Source organism: Eublepharis macularius, chromosome 4 (genome assembly GCF_028583425.1).
Source record: "Eublepharis macularius isolate TG4126 chromosome 4, MPM_Emac_v1.0, whole genome shotgun sequence".
Taxonomy (NCBI): domain Eukaryota; kingdom Metazoa; phylum Chordata; class Lepidosauria; order Squamata; family Eublepharidae; genus Eublepharis; species Eublepharis macularius.
In genome coordinates, this window is record NC_072793.1 from 118,308,967 (window position 1) to 118,325,731 (window position 16,765).

At 43.7% G+C, this 16,765-nt stretch overlaps 1 protein-coding gene across 1 annotated transcript in view; it reads right to left on the reverse strand.

Annotated features, from left to right (window-relative positions):
• Positions 1–12,013, reverse strand: part of ARHGEF3 (Rho guanine nucleotide exchange factor 3) — a 273,489-nt gene extending 261,476 nt beyond the window's left edge. Inside the window, exon 1 of the mRNA XM_054977396.1 lies at positions 11,839–12,013. Coding sequence (XP_054833371.1) covers positions 11,839–11,873 — 35 coding nt within the window. The 5' untranslated portion in view covers positions 11,874–12,013. The remainder of the gene's footprint in view (positions 1–11,838) is intronic.
• Positions 12,014–16,765: the final 4,752 nt, after the last annotated feature.

Here is a 16,765-nt window from a genome sequence, read left to right on the forward strand (position 1 = left end):
TAAGCCAGAGAAAACAACTGTGTCCTTCAAAAACTTCTGAATACTGACAGAGATATTCTTATATCAGAAGAAGGGTCATTCCAGACATAAAAACCAAGAGGGGGAAAGTGCATATAGATTATATTTTAGATACAACAAAAAGTACAATACAATGAGAATATAGAGATAAAAGGACAGAAAACTAATAGGGAGGTAAAGCATGAAGATATTTAGAAGCTAACTAAAAAGGTTTAAATTGAATCCTATGGAATGGAGCCAATACGGGACAAAATGAAGCGGGAAAACAGCCGTAAAAGGAGAAGCAACAAAAACAAAACAAGCTGCAGAATTTAACATAATGGAAAGTAGCTGAGGATAATCAATTTATCATTCTTCCTTTTCTTCTTTCCCTTCAGGCTCTTAATCTTTATCTATCCAATCTAACAAATTCATAATTTTGGGAGTTCTTTCACTTAGCTATAGCTTTCCATCATTTTTATTTCAGCTACAGGTACATTTTATCATTACTATTTTTATTTATTGGATTTATAATCTGCTCACCCTGCAAGCAGGCTCAGAGCACATTACAACCCAAACACAAGGATAAAACATGGTAGTGTAACAATAAACATTTCAATGAATAATCATTAAAACAGCAACACACATTTTGCAATGACTCTCCAACATCAACAAAGCCCATGAGGCAGGGTGGCCAGTTGACAACAGTGCAAATTCAAGGGAGTTAATGTCCCCTTTCGGCTGGAGGCTGGATCCCGGTCCGCCCGCCTCAGCCACCATATGCCCGGTGGTACATCTTCATCTTACAGGGCCAGCAGAATGATAAATCCCACTGGGCCCGGATCTCCACAGACAAGCTGGTGCCAGGACCAAAAAAAGCTCTGGACCTGATTGATGCAAGGCAAACCTCCCTGGGGCCAGGTAGCACCATAAGATGTTTATCTGCTGATTGGAGCACCCTCCAAGGAACATATGGTAAGAGGCGGTCCCATAGGTATGCCGGTCCCAGTCTGTTAAGAGCCTTAAAGGTCAAAACCAAAACCTTGATCTGAAATTCCACTGGGAGCCAGTGCAGCTGGCACAAGACTGGTGTTATATGTGACCGGAACAAAGTCCCAGTCAGAACCTACACCGTTGCATTCTGGACCTGCTGCATTTCCAGAACAAGCCCAAAGGAAGCCCAGCATAGAGCAAGTTGCAGTAGTCCAAACTGGAGGTGATCATTGCATGGATCACTGTAGCTAATCGAAGGTCAAAAGATAGGGGGCAAGTTGCTCAATCTGACAAAGACAGAAAAATGCAGACCTGGCAACTGCCGTAACCTGGGCCTCCATTGATAAGGAGGAATCCAGGACCACACCCAAGCTCCTCATCATCGCTGCAGGCGTCAACGGTGCCCCATCAAGGCATCGGAGCCTGATCCCAGAACCTGACAGCTCACGACCCAGATGCAGGACCTCATCTTCATAGGATTCAATTTCAGTCGGCTCTGTCTCAACCACCCAGTCCTGGCCTCCAAAGCTCTGGCCAGATTGTCTGAAGCAGAGTCCAGCCGGCCACTCATCAACAGATAAAGTTGGATGTCATCAACACACTGATGACAACTCAATCCGAAACTCCTTACCAGCTGTGCAAGGGACTGCATGTAGATGTTAAACAACATTGGGGAGAGTACTGCCCCCATAGGAACGCCACACACTAAAGGGTGCCAAGGAGACAACTGCTCCTCAGTGCCACCCTCTGTCCCTGACTGGGGAGGAGACAAGCCACTGTAAGGTGGTCCCACATATCCCCACAATGGCAAGGTAGTGAGTCAACAGATCATAATCCAACAACACCAGCAGCGCTGACCTGCCTCAATCCAGATGTCTGTAGAGATCATCTGTGAGGGCGACCAATGTCGTCTCTGTCCCATGGCCAGGGTGGAAGCCAGACTGGAATGGGTCCAGGACAGAGGAGTCCTTCGGGAATACCTGCAGCTGCTTCACCATCACCCATTCAATCACCTTACCTAGAAGTGGGAGGTTTGAGGCTGGGCAGTAACTGGATGGTCAGTGGAGTCCAAAGATGACCACAAACCCCCCGAAGCTTAAGGGGAGATTGGCAATGGCCTCCAAGGAAGCCTGTCTGTGCTGGCCTTCACCAACCATGATGGGCAAGGGTCCAGAGGACAGGTGATGGGCCTCTCTGACTGCAGGATCTTATTGATCTCATCCCGGGAGAACAGACTGAAATGGTCTAACTCAGATCCAGAAGTTGGCCAAGGGGCCTCCAGTTCCCTTACTATTTCAACTGTGTCTTGTAGGTCGCGGAGGCGGGACAAGATTTTGCCTGTGAAATAGCTCCAATAGCCTCACAGTTGATACCTGAATTAACAATTTGGCTGTCTCCCTGTGATAGGGAGACCAAAGGCCAAATTATTTTAAACAATTGTGCCAGGTGTGAGCTCACAGAGGCAATGGAAGTGGCGTAGAACTCCTTCATTGTCTTCACTGCCGACTCATAGATTTTCATAAACATCCTATAAGATGTTCTTGCCTCTTCATCCCGATCCTACCTCCACACTTGCTCAATCTTCTCAGCTCCAGCTTCATCTGTCGTAGCTCCTCAGTGTATCAAAGAACTAACTTGGTGTGGGGGCGGAGAGGGCGACAGGGAGCAATTTCGTCAATGGCTTCGATGAGACAGACATGCCAGCCCTCCGCTAGTGCATCCAATGAACCACCAGGGGGCACTGCATCCCACAGAGCAGTCTGGAACCCAACTGGGTCTATCAGCCTCCATGGGCAAGCATAAATCAGCTTGCCGCCTCTGCAAGGGAGGGCTGGTACACTCAAACGAGCCCTCAGGACAAAGTGGTCGGACCATGGCACCACTTCAATCACATCCAGATGCACATGCATCCCCATCCCAAAGATCAAATCCAGCTTGTGGCCTGCTTGATGTGTGGGAGCTGATACAAACTGGGAGAGTCCCGTTCTGCCACAGATGGCAGCAGTAGTCTGTGTGGTGGCGGCATCATTGGCATGGACATTGAAATCCCCCAAAACCAGAAGCTTGGGGTATTCCAAGGCCCAGCCAGTTATCACCTCCAACAGACTCACCAGGATAACTGCTGATGCACTAGGCAGCCGGAACATCAGACAAATAGCCTCAGTGTCCCACACCAGGCCAACACAATCCATACAAGCCATCTTTGGGGTGAGGAGCAGCCTGAAGGAGAAAGACTCTTAAATGAGCATCGCTCGCTACCCCTCCCCTCCTGGCCACTTCTCCAGGAATGAAGAAGGACCGAGAAACCTGGATGGGCCAGTTTAAGGCCACTTAGCGTGACCATTGTGCCTTCCTGAACCCAGGTCTTGGTCTCCCAGGTCTCTTAAGTGTCACTATTTCAGCTGATGCTACATAGATACTGTCTGGGGTTGATAGTTGTAATGGCCTTTTATCTGGTCTTCCTAGAAGTTCAGTTTTAGATTTAAAAAATTTAAAAGAAAATATGGGCCACCAGCATTAAATAATTAAAAAATAACTGGCATTAAAAGGACCTACTAGAAGATGACAAAGGAAGCAGATAGAAAGAACCAAGAACAGAATGTTATAGAACTCCAACAGAAAAAAGAATGGCCATTAACTGAAATATAAGGAACTTTCTGACACAGGAGTGGAGACAAGAAAAACATAGGATGCTTAATACAACTGAAAATGTTACAATGTACACTAGGAAACCCATTGTCTGAATTTTCCACAAAATGGTTAGATGCAACTGTATTTTTTTCAAACAGGTACTTCATTGATAATGAAGTCCCTGACACTAATAGTTTCCATCATTTACACTGAACCAGCTGTTTCCTGACCTGCCTGGTCTTGACACATGCACTTGTTCTTGTTACTATGGTTGTTTTTCCAAAATCCTTGTCTTAGTCCAGTTATCTGTCAAAGGCTCAGAGAACTCCCAACTGCTCAGCAGATTTCACCTATTTAAAAGACTGTGGCAAAGGGAAGAAAAATATTAGGATATTTTTTAAAATCAATTTGCATAATATGGGCATATCCACACTTCAAGCAGAAATGTAGCAGAACCACCTCCACCGCTTAAGTCATAAACTGGAGTTTAATTAATACAGGTTCATCCCGGCTTATAACTTGCAGGTGTTTATTTATGGATACTCAAGCATCAGAGAAACTATATTAAGCAACCCACATGAACTCAGCAACAAAGTTTATCAGCCTGCAAAGAGAACAGTGTAAAGTTCTAGTGTTTTCCTTACTCTGATGTTTTGATCTAGAAATGAATTGTTCCAAACATATGTTTTATATTTATACTCTGTCTTCCCTGACCAATGCAGAGTTCAAGGCAGCCTTTTACAATCAGATAGAACTGGTGACTTAGAGGGCAATCTTACACCATGTTATATCCTTCTGAATCCACTGAAAATCAATGGATTTAGAAGGATAAATCTGTACCTAGGACTACACCACTACAATGTAGGTTTACTTACAAACATACAAGCAGAAGTAGTCAGCAACTGTACATACAGGCTTCAAACACCATAAATTTAGGGCATTTCTATATGGGTTATCTGCCCCAAGCCCAGTGATGTTAAGAAGCAGATCTTTTTCATGCTTCCCCATATTATTATGGTGCATTTGAGCATCTCCTGTGGTTTCTCCTGCTTTTTTCTGATCTCTTTCAAACTTGATTTGCTGCCTGAAACATTTTGGCAAAGATTGCAGTAAAGCATAGATGGCTGCCAGAAGTTCAGATTCTCCAGACCACATGGCAGCTGTTTCCTCCCCACTGTCACTATATTTTTTTGCTTTAAAAAATAATTGGCAATTGAATGTCATTAAAATGTTATAACAATCTATAGATCCAGAGGAGTTAGCCGTGCTAGTCTGTAGTTGCAAAATAATAAAGAGTCAAGTAAAGAGTCCCCCACACTTTTGTCTTTTTTAGAGAGGGCTTTTGTGTAAACTGGTGAGATGTTTTTCATCTTGTTTTAATTTTAATGGCTGTTTTATTGTCATGTAATGCTGAGTTTGTTTAAGACACTGTAAATAAATAAACTGGGCCCCAGTTGTTCACCATCAAAGACTAGACTATTAAAAATACCAATAAAGAGAAGGCTCTTTCTCACTTTGTACAACAGAGGAGTGTGAAAGTAGAAATATCTTTATATTTTGTTTGTATCGTATCTGCTCCAGTGCTCTTGATCGGGACTCTCATTTAAGAGATTTACAACAAGTATTTTTGGGGCTACAAATAAGGTGAGGAAACAAATCAACAGGGCCAGACTAGTACTCAGAAACAGCCTGCTCCAGAACAAACCAAAAAGATCCAACAACAGAACACCTGTCATATATGCCTGTCTGCATATCTGCCATGAGTGTATACTGAATTATGTGCTAGTCCTCTGAGAGCATGAGAAGTTTCTTATTGATGTTAAGGCAGTAGGTTATCTCACAAATATTTACTTTCTCTTTCCCCTCTGCCTCCAGCAAGTGTCCTTGAAGGCTGGCTGCGGCCAGCTCGAAATGTATCTTTCTTGGGAACTGAGATGATTTCATTTTTTGTTCTGTCTAGCCTAAACCTAGCTTCTCCCTTTCATCTCCCCTTGCTTCTTCACACCCAAAGCTTTAACAGTCCTTATCCTGATGGTGGGAACCTTCTCTATAACTAATACTACCAACCCCATCTACATCACTTCTGCCAATCCAGTTGTCTGAGCACCTTGTACCTGATGGATCTCTAATAAAGTTACTTCAACCAATACACCTGCGTGTTTGCTGTGGAGGATTCTACCTGCCAAGGACTGACCACACCACTGGTTGTCACCTATAGTTCCCAGCTCAAACCTATCCAATGTATCATCAGTGACCTACAGCCCATCCTGAAAAACGATGCCTCTCTTCTCACAAGCCCTGGATGGAAGACCTCTCCTTGCCTACAGACAGCCTCCTAACCTTAAATGACTTCTCACTAACAACCATGAACAGGCTAACGAAGTCATCAACACAGGAACAGACCCAGATGCCAACTCTGCCCACATATTTACCCAGAAAATACAATTACAGGACCCAATGGCATCAACTACACAACCTCTGGCTCTTACAGCTGCTCATCCTCCAATGTAATATATTCCCTCATATGCCAGCAATGCCAATCTGTTCTGTACATAGGACAAACCAGCCATTCCTCTGCAAAAAATAATAAATGACAGAGGCAAACAAATCCTGCGTATACTTACTAATAAACCTACTTACAAAATATGAAATGTATCAACTCCTTATTTAATAAACACCATTCCATATATCCCAAATAACATACTGTAAGTGTGGCCTTACAGTAATTGTTAAAGAGAAAATACAGTTTCCTATGCACAACTGGAATAACAATTCATACACATGCTATATCACATAAGACCCCGTATCCAAGTATACATAAAGTGCTATGATGGAAAATTCATATTGCACATACATATTAAAGTGCAAATGCAAAATGAACTGCAACAAACAGACATAAACCATTATATACAAGGGTCATCAGCACTGTGCATCCAGGTGGCAAGGAATAAGTCCAAGAAACTCTGTCAAATGGAGGCAAATACAAGAGGCTGTGAAAAGTCTTGCAGGAAGAAATAAATCTTCCTGATCCTGTAACGGGTTGTCTAGATCACTGATAATCCCATTTCAAAATTCCATCTTTATCAAAGAGTACACAGACAAAATTCCCTTTGTGGCTTGATTTTTCAATGTACTTTGTAACCTCTTCATAGAAGTAGCACTCGCTGTCACTGTCTATGATGATATGGCTAGAACGAAAGGACTCCCAGTATAGGTTATGCAAAACCACTCTATGAAAACTCTTTCATTTATTTAAAGTGCAAAAGTGCTCAAAATGTACAAAAATATATATAATCAATCACAATCAATATCAATGAACAATACATAAGCAATACATGTAATGAATGCTCAGGAATAACACTGGTCAATGCTAGAAATCACTCAGATTCAGGGGCAGCACCAGGGTTTCTTGCGCCCGTGGCTGCCCCTACATACGCGTGCACGGCGTGCATGTGCCGCCCCCCCCAGACTGTGTGATTACATCACTGCGTGTGACATCATCACACAGCAAGCTAGCCCCATTGGCCAGTGGGCAGCTGGGACAGCGCATGGAGGCTGCCCATGCTCTCAGTTGGGCACGGCGGGTGGCTGGGGAGGTTCTCATGCCACCCCGGACGATTGCTGTGCCTGGCCTGCAGCTGCGGGCTAGGCATGCCAACTCCACGGCACACGCCCCCATCCCTGGCACCCCCTCCAGCACCCCCTCCAGCACCTCAGTGCTTGAGGCGGGGGCTGGACCTGCCTCAGTGGGTGCGCCAGCCCTGCTCAGAGTCCTAATTAAATTCATGCAGTTATACAGTAGGTGTAGCCAGATAACAACCGCAGTCTGTTATCTGGAGCTCTCTCTCCAGTGTACAAGCCTCTGGAGTTTAAAATGGCTACTGTATAGCCACCAGAGAACCTCTGCTGTTGCCACATCCCGCCCGGGAGGATCAGGCATGCAAGGAATGCTTGATTGGATTTATTGCCATCCCGGCCCCACTGGTGCCCAGAGCAACAAAAGACTTGCAGAGTCACTCCCACTTAGCACATTCCTTTCCCTCCTTCCGTGATGAGATCTCCTGTCCATGATTGAGGAGCTATTCAAATGACATTCGTAAGTATAGACAGTTGTTCCTGGCACAATGTATCCCCTCCCTAAAAACACTTAACCTAGCTCTGGTGGACTTCATCAGAAAACCTGTCCTTTTTGTGCAGCACTAGTATTAGTTTTGCATATGCATTCACACACTCCGGCAGCTATCAATCAAAGCCGTCAAGCCTTTTGTCTAACCCAGGAGCCGACCATCGGAGTCTTTGTCCTAACTGCTAAGAGGACTCTCCTCCACCTCAAGGCATATTTTACCTATAAAGGTGGAACTCTGGCCCCATTCAAATTGAACACATTTCCGAATCCACAAGCGCTGCTCCCTTGAGGTTTGCTCTAAGCCTCTTGCCTTGCCGAGGACGCTGGACGTTTGACACCTCTCTCTCTCTCTCTCTCTCTCTCTCTCTCTCACCACAGACTGGACCCCTTCTCCAGGATAGGTAGATATATTTACTCCCTCTCGCTATTCCCAATTTCTGGCTACATTTCCTAGGACTGTGTGTGTGTGTGTGTGTGTGTGTGTGTGTGTGTGTGTGTGTAATTATTTCCCCAGTAAGTTGTGTGTATGTGCATGAAGTTCTTGTGTTCAATAAAAGTTATTGTTTTATATTAAGCACCAAACTCACTGTTCTATTGTTGGAAGGGACCTGGTATACAAAGGTGACAGATCCTAGTTACCGCCTCTCATATAGCTGTCTTCCATGCTGGCTAATTCCCCCATAAATCATATTTATTGCAAGGAGACCATTTCCGGTAACAACTTGGAGTTTTATTTTTGGCCGCAGTAGGGAGATGGCAACCAGAGCTCTGATTTCAAGTGTCCACCATGTTCACATGATGCTCTGCACCTCACCCTTGGCAAAGTACAATAATTAACAATAGTTAGGACATTCAGGAAAACAGATACAACAGGGAATGATATTGGGGCTCAGTAACAGTGAGGACTCCTCAGAAGGAGAGGAGGCTTGTGTAGCCAGCCTAGCCAGCTCTGACTCAGAAGTTGGTGATCAGGAGGAACAGCTGCTTGCAGATCAGAGTCCACAGCTAGCAGCTGAGCCAGAGGCACTGACACCCTCCAGCTCCAACACCACTGGTGAAGCTCAGCCAAGGACATCCAAACTTCCAGCTTCACCCAGAGAGCACCACAGACAAAGGCAATGTGTGCAGCTGCAGGAGAAACAGCAAAGCGCACACCTTCTGGCCAGATGCCAGCTGCTTGCTGAGAGTGATGAGGAGTAACCACAGGATAACACCCAAGCAGTTGGTTGCAAACCCAGCCTGTCTATAAAACCCAGCCACAGAAGACCAGGAGGCATGGAAGCAACATGTCGGAATCCTGGTCCTGCCTCTTGCCTTGCTCTGTGACTTTCGGACTGTGCCTTGACTCACCCCCGGCTTTGGACTCATGCTCTGACTTTGGACCAGACTTGAACTACTTTGCTTGGGCTGGCCCAGCCCACAACAGGTAGCAGAAATATTTTAAACAAGCATAAAACCAAGTACAGAGACAAAATCCATCTCAAACAAAGCTCGAACATGGCATGTTTAACAGTATGGAAATTCACTAGTAAGTGCATATCTACATCAGCAGATAGTACTCAATAGCATAACATTTAGTTCCCATCCCTACCAAGGTATCTCTCTGAGCTATTTTTAATGACACAGTCCTATAATCAGGATAGAAACTCCTCCAGAACATTTCAGTTTTGTATAGTTTGCAGAAAGCCAGGAGAATGGGGGCTTTCCTGACCACCTCAGGCAGGCCATTTCATAAGGTGGGGGCTACCACAGAGAAAGCGCATGTGCAGGCAGCTGGTGATTTTTCCCAACTGCAGGGAGGCATCTGCAGAAGACCCTGACCACATGAGCGAAGCTGCTACAGTGGAACACAGGGGGAGAGGCAGTTGCACAGATATGAAGGGCCAAGGCCATGAAGGACTTTGAATATGATAGCCATGACCTTGAACTGAGCCCTGTAACTGATGGGAAGTCAATGGAGTGACAGCAGGATGGGAATGATATGCATGCTCCATCTAGCTCCTGAGAGTAAATGAGCTGCAGCATTCTGTACCAACTGAAGTATCTTATCCGACATTTGTGGAAAAGCATAGCACATCATCGCTGGCAGAGGACCTTCTGGCTCTGGTGGGAAGAATGCGTAGCATGACGACGGGAAATCTGGCAGATGGAGAGGAAGGGGTGATTCTGAAAAGTAGCAGTAGCCAACAGTAGTAGCAGTCTACCTGGCACTGGAAGTACCCCCTGCAAGCTCAAGCTACTATTCTTCAGGCAAACTGGTTGCAGTGCCAATTTCTCAAACTGCTGTATGTTTACTGTTTCCTATCAATTCTTCTACAGATTTTAATGTTAAAGGGGGGCACCTTTCATTGTCTCAAAAAGGGGAACCTCTTTATTTTATCTACCTGATATTTGGCAGTGTAGATGCCTTAGTGACATACTGCAATCTCCTTGAGTTTTGTCCAATTCAGAAAGATACAGACCCATGAAAGGGGGGGGGGGGAGGGAAGGGTACTTCCAATGAAACCAATGGGAATAATAATGAAATAGAATTATGGAAACAGCAATAATGAAAGAAATAATAACAAAACAAGCTAATGAAATAGTTCCTCTGAGATTTAATAATGAAAATGAAAGAAAATAAAGCAAACTGCCATGCAAAAGTCTAATGAGTAGCACTACTTTAAAAAACAAACAAACAAGAAAAGCAATGCTAACCACTATACCATACTGGCTCTTCGCCAGATATAGAACTATAAATGCAGCACAACTTTGCCTGCTGACATACTGTAAACCTGTACCTGAAGACCTATAATGGTGACTTTAATGCCATCACTATGATAATAAAATTGGGCTGAATGAAAACACCTTTCAAATTAAACTACTTCCACCGTACCATTCCATCCTTGATGGCAGCCATCAAACAAACATTAAAATCCCAATAGAACAAACACACAGACATTTCAGAACACCAAAAGAACACAAAGTAAAAGAAAGCTGTATGAGTAAACAGCAACAAGAATGCCAAAGTGAAGAACTTCTAAGCCCCAAAGCTTCCTTAAACAGAAGCTCCCACCCCATGAAGAATGAGGCAAAGCAAACTTTAATAGGAAGAAAATGCTATAATCTTGGTACTAGTGGTAGTCCAGCATATAGAACAAACTAGTAACATTCTCAAACGTAAAGGCCTTTATGAATAATAACTCCTTAATCTAAGCCACTATTCATGGACCTTCCAGCTCCTTGGAAACCCACGTTGATTACTTGCAAAGGAAAGGGGTTTTAAAGTTGGCCATCAGAGTCCCACAACGATGCATTTGAGCCGGTAAAATCAATATTATCCAAACAAAAGGAGACTACTTTTAGAGGAAACTGTGGTAATAAATCTGACACTTAACATAGATGCTAAAACTTTACAGCTAGGAAATTACTGGAAGTAAGTCCTACCAAGTTCAAGCACTGCAGCCAAAGATTTACACTCTTAACGGACGCGGGAGATCCCTTAAAGAGATGACAAGGACAAACTAGACAAACCTGTCAGAGCGCCTCCGCATCTCGAAAGACGGAACTGATTTATTGTGGCACTCGACGAAAAGTGCACTTTTTAATTGCGTTGCTGCTGCTCACTAGGATAACTTTTCTGGAAAGATGCGCCAGGTGCCCCCAGAGCGGCGCTTGGAATCGCAGCGCGTCCTGAGGCAGGTGCCCCCTACCCCGCTGCAGGCCAGCAGAACAGACGTTTTCTACGTACACAGCAAAAGGCAAAGGAGAAACCCTCCCTTCCCTCCCCTTCAGCAAGAGCGGAGAGGGCGAGAATCTTTGCAACTTTCCTCAGCAAGACTGGGGGCTTTCCCGCGAGTACAATGCAGCCTCTGTGACCAGCAGCTCGCCACAGTTTCGGGAAGCGTTTTGCTTTCAGTGTTTAAAAAACGGCCGCTTTCCAATCGCCGCACACTTCCCTCCACTCGGCCAGAATAAAGCCAGTCCCCTCTTCGTTTTCGCTTGACAGGCAAGCAACCGCGGCCCCGCCCCAGCCCCAAGCAGTGTCTTTCTCTCCGGTCGGGTTTCCCGCGGGGATTCGCCAGCGACCTCCTCCACTGCGGACACCTTACCTGGAGCTCTCCGGCTCTTTCTCGGGCCCCTGCATGGAAGTTCTGAAGTCGCATTCAAAGCGAGGCGGAGCAAAGCTACTCGTCGTTTCTCTTCCTGCTGCGACCTCGTACTTGGCCCAGAGAGCAGCTGTTGCAGAAGGGGCCACGTTCCCACCAGCCCAGAAAGAGAAGTCGGCAGGAGGCGGCAGCTTAATAGCAAAAAAAAAAAAGAAGAAGAAGAAGGCCCGCCAGTGGCAGCACCTTTAACCCTGCTGAGGCGACGCGGAGCAAAGAGGCGCCCCACAAGAGAGCAAAAAAAGCGTTTCTGCCCTCATCCACCGCGGCTTCCTCAGCTCAAGGACGAGGCCCCACCCCTTGGCTCAGCTCCGCTCCCAACGCCCGCCTCAGTTTTGAAACAGCCGTGGCGGGGGCCGCCGGTACGGCGCTTGCCCCGGGGAGGGTTCCAGGCGCACCCCCCCCACACACACACACACACTCCGCCGTAACGCTCTTTCAGCTAGGGGAGTCGGCCCGCTGGAATCGAATGGTGTGCCTCATGAAAGCTGTTGCACATGCTTAACGTGTCTTTTTCTTCAATATTGTTCCTTTTTGACACACACACACACCTCCAAAACGCGTATCGTTTTCTGCACGAAAAGAGACCATCAAGAGAAAAATTATGATGAAATGTCAGTCTGTCCAACAAAAACAAGAGTCTTGTGGGATCTTAAAGTCTTAACAGAAGAAGTAAGTGGGCACAGAAACTTATACTGGATTTGTTTTTGTTTGTCATTTCAAATTTATATTATATTATATTATATTATATTATATTATATTATATTATATTATATTATATTATATTATATTATATTATATTATATTATATTATATTATATTATATTATATTATATTATATTATATACACCTATAATTTCTGACAAAATAAGGTGCCATCCAGACTATCACACTAGCTGGCCTGACTGCCTAATGCAAGGTCCAGTTTGTGTCTCAATCTGCTTGAGACAGCTCGTATGACAATACAGCAAGATTTGGATCCAATAGTGCCTTAAAGACCAACTAGATTTCCAAGGTATGAGCTTTCAAGAGTCAAAGTTCCCTTTGTTAGACTCTTGAAAGTTCATACCTTGGAAATCTAGTTGGTCTTTAGGGTGCTATTGGACCCGGATCTTACTCTTCAACCAGAGACCAACACAGCTACCCACCTGAAATTGTCCTCATATGACATATGCTCAGATGCAGTCCTATTATTTCACATTCCTCCAGGATTTAGATTGCTTCTACACAACATAAGAGTTCCTGTTGCCATTGCAAATATACTCACAGGCATTCACTTTCAAAGGCATTCACAGAAACCACCTGACAATTTTCTGTGTTCTTTCCTTGAGGGATCCTTAGTGGGATCAGCTGACATACACATCTTCCCATCCACATGATGCACAAATGCACTTTGACTGTAATCTTCCCAAAAAGATTGTACAAAGCCAGCCTCAGGAAATATCACAGCAAAGCAGGGGAAACATGGAAGCTAGAAGAAAAGAGGCTGACCTTGTATAGATGCTCCCATAAAGGATACTGCAGTATGGAATCCAAACCGAGCAAAACATCCATGCCAGCAACTGAAGTCCTGCTGCTAGATGTAGATTTGACAAGTGAGGCTGCTATCCAATTGCCTTTTGGAGGAGGCTGCATCCTATGCACAGAAACTTGCAGAATTTAACAAATTTGATTAACGTTAACCCCCATAGGTTTATGGCTCAACTGCCCCATGGATAATTGTATGCCCTAAATTTAATCCTGCGATTTAAAAGGATGTCCAAGGGGTAAATCAAAATTAAAGCGAGACACTTTCCCTCCACAGTAGTGGTTTTCTCCTACTCATGGCCAGCATGGTGCCTACAGAAGGCATCATGTTTGGGTCTGATCTCACATTCTTTCAACAAACGTGACAGAACTTGGAAACTGTTAAATATAAGCAAAAAGTTTATTGGATTGAAACTCAAGGCTTTACGTTTCTATAACAGTGAGGGGCAGGATAAATTATTACTGTTGTGTATACATTACAGCCCTGCCTGCCACAAGGTCATCATTAGAGAGGCCTTATTCTATATGCCCCTGTCATCTGAGCTATGATGGATGAGCACCGGAATGGAGCCCTTTCTGCTATGCCAACACTACATTGGAGAATTCCCTCCCCAATGAGGATCGCCTGGTGCTAAATTTATTAACTTTAAAGACAGGCAAAGTCCTCATTTTCTCAAGCTTTTAATTAGTTTCCTCACTACATGATTTGATCTGAGTTTGTTTTCTTTCTGTTTTATCTGAGCAACAGACTTCGTTTTATGGTGGTTTTAAGGTTTGTTATTGTAAACCACCAGGCAATTTGGAGTACAATTTCATTGCAACTGAGTTAGAGCTGTGCTTCGAATGACACTGTAGCTAAATAATGTGGGATACAAGAGTTGCATACATGAATTTAATCTAATCATTCAGGTTTCTTTCTTGTTCTCTTGCATATAAACTTGCTACACATTTTGCAGATCTCTTTATAAAAATGATATTTAATGGTTTGACTCTGCTGTACATTTTAAGTCCTTCATACATTTCATCTGCCACCATGAACATTTGCAGATGCACTCACAGTCTATCACTTAATCACAAAATTTGGAAGCACTCCCTCATGTGTCCTTAGCAGAACAATTGAGCATCCTTTGCTCTAAGTTAGGGCTGTAAGTGGGAAGGATCTAACGGAAGTTCTGACTACCCCAAGAGATGCACTGTTATAGCAGATGTTTCTGAGATTCAACAATTGCTACTGGCTGCTTCAAGAGAAAGAACTCGTCCTTGTTATATGTAGAATAGTCACTGTCACAGAATGTACATCTTGCTTTTCATGGTGTTTTAACTTTTGTAATTTGTGTATGTGTATGTATATGCTGAGTGTTTTATGCATCTGATAAAGTAGGCTCTAGTTCACCATGAAAGCTTATGCTACAATAGCTTATGCTAGTCCTTAAAGTGCCACAACACTTCTTTCCTCCTCCTTATCTGATGATTTAAATTCACTTTAAATTCCCTAATGCAAGGCTATCCAGTTTTCTTAATTTTTTATTTTTTAAATGATGTAGATATCCTAGACCGTAATCAAAAGATTACAAACTAACTGATCATATGCAATTAGATGCATTTATACCTGTCCAAATAAACTCCACATATAAACGGGCTGGAAAAGAGCTATAAACACCCTTCATCACTGCCATTATTTCTATTGCTCTGATAGATTGGAATGTTCATGAGTTTAGAGTACACATTGTAAATTAATCAGGATTACTAGGAGGAGAGGAGAAAGACGGTATAAGCTACTTTAGGTCTCCAGGGGGGGGGGAACAGGGTATAAATAAATGAAACAATCTAGGTTGTGTAAAAGAAACAGAGGAACTCAATAACTGGAAAGGGAGGAAGACCACAGAATAAGTATAAGCAAAGAAGGGGGGGTTGCCTTTTAGGATTTGAGTTTGAGGTTTTAGGCCTGGAAATCAGGGCAGTGTAGGAGGTGACAGAAATTCTATGCATTGCTCTAACTGGAAAAGTTTTGGCTACTGGCATACAACATACATCATGGTCCTACACAACTTGTCTCAGAAATGTCAGTAACTTGAATGAGATTTTCTTTAAAATAAATATGCAGAGGGCTTGTCATGATAAGGACATATATCTGCCAGTCTTTTAGGTATCAAGCTGGCCTATAATTCACCTTTTCCAGCCCTGGGAAAGCAAGTTTTCTCATGAAGGTGTATAAACACCTGGCAGGGCAGTACACCATTTCCATTGACACTTCTCAGGATGTTTGTTATAGCTGACATCCTGGGATGGATCAATATATGGTGTTCTAGCCTTTGGGGTGCCATCATAAAATTTCCATGAGATACGTGACTAGGTTAGAACCTAGCCATGGAGGACTGGTTTTAACCCCTGGAAGGAGGGGCCATTCCCCTCTCTGGGGAGAGAATTTAAAAATGGCTGTTGCCTTTTGTGTGTGTGAATGTGGCTCATCGAGGATGGAGAAAGGAAGTGCTAGAGGCAAGCTTGCCTTTGTCTCCTACCTCCTCAAGTGATGAACTCCCATCCCTGCAAGGGATGTCCAGGTAATTTTTAAGGGATAGTTAGATATTAGATATTTTGTTTCCTTTTCTTTCTTTTATTAGCTGTTAAGCCCAGTACAATGCTTCCCTTACATATCATAGTGCTCTCTGTATTTTATATTCTGCTGTAGTGCAATAAAGATCTTTCCTTGGTTAAGTTAAGCTGTGTCCAAGCCTTACCCATGAGCCTCCTACTCTGCCATTTGCTAGAACTTTGCATGTACATAAAGATTCACCAGTTTTCCAAACAGCTGATGAGGTATTAAATCTTTTCAGTTTGTGTGGTGGCTGCTACCAAAGGAACCAAAAAGTGGGAGAAACCTCCCCGCCCCCTCCGTCATAATAGAACTGCTTTACCTTTTAACAGTTTATCGAATGCCAACAGTACATTTACCCACCCTGTAGCAGAAAGAATAAAAACAAGAAATCTCTGTAGCTGGAATGAAGCACATAACATAACTGGCTAAAAAGACTTCTCAGGCATATATGTTCAAGCTAATGTGAGGCAAAGAAACTATCCTAAATATGCAGCTTGATCTTTACCATGTTTACATGGAAGTAAATCCCACTAATTTCTATGGAACATGTTTCCAGCTAAATGTGCTTACAATTGCACCATGATCAATGCACAATTAATAGCAAAAGTAGTTCTAAATGACCACAGTCTTTCCTTGCCAAGGTGTGATATCATTTATGCAGCTCTAGAGAATTCAAGGAGCTTCCTATTATTTCCATAATGCTTAAAACAAGTTTAAGAGGTCATCATTATGATCCTAATATGGTAGATA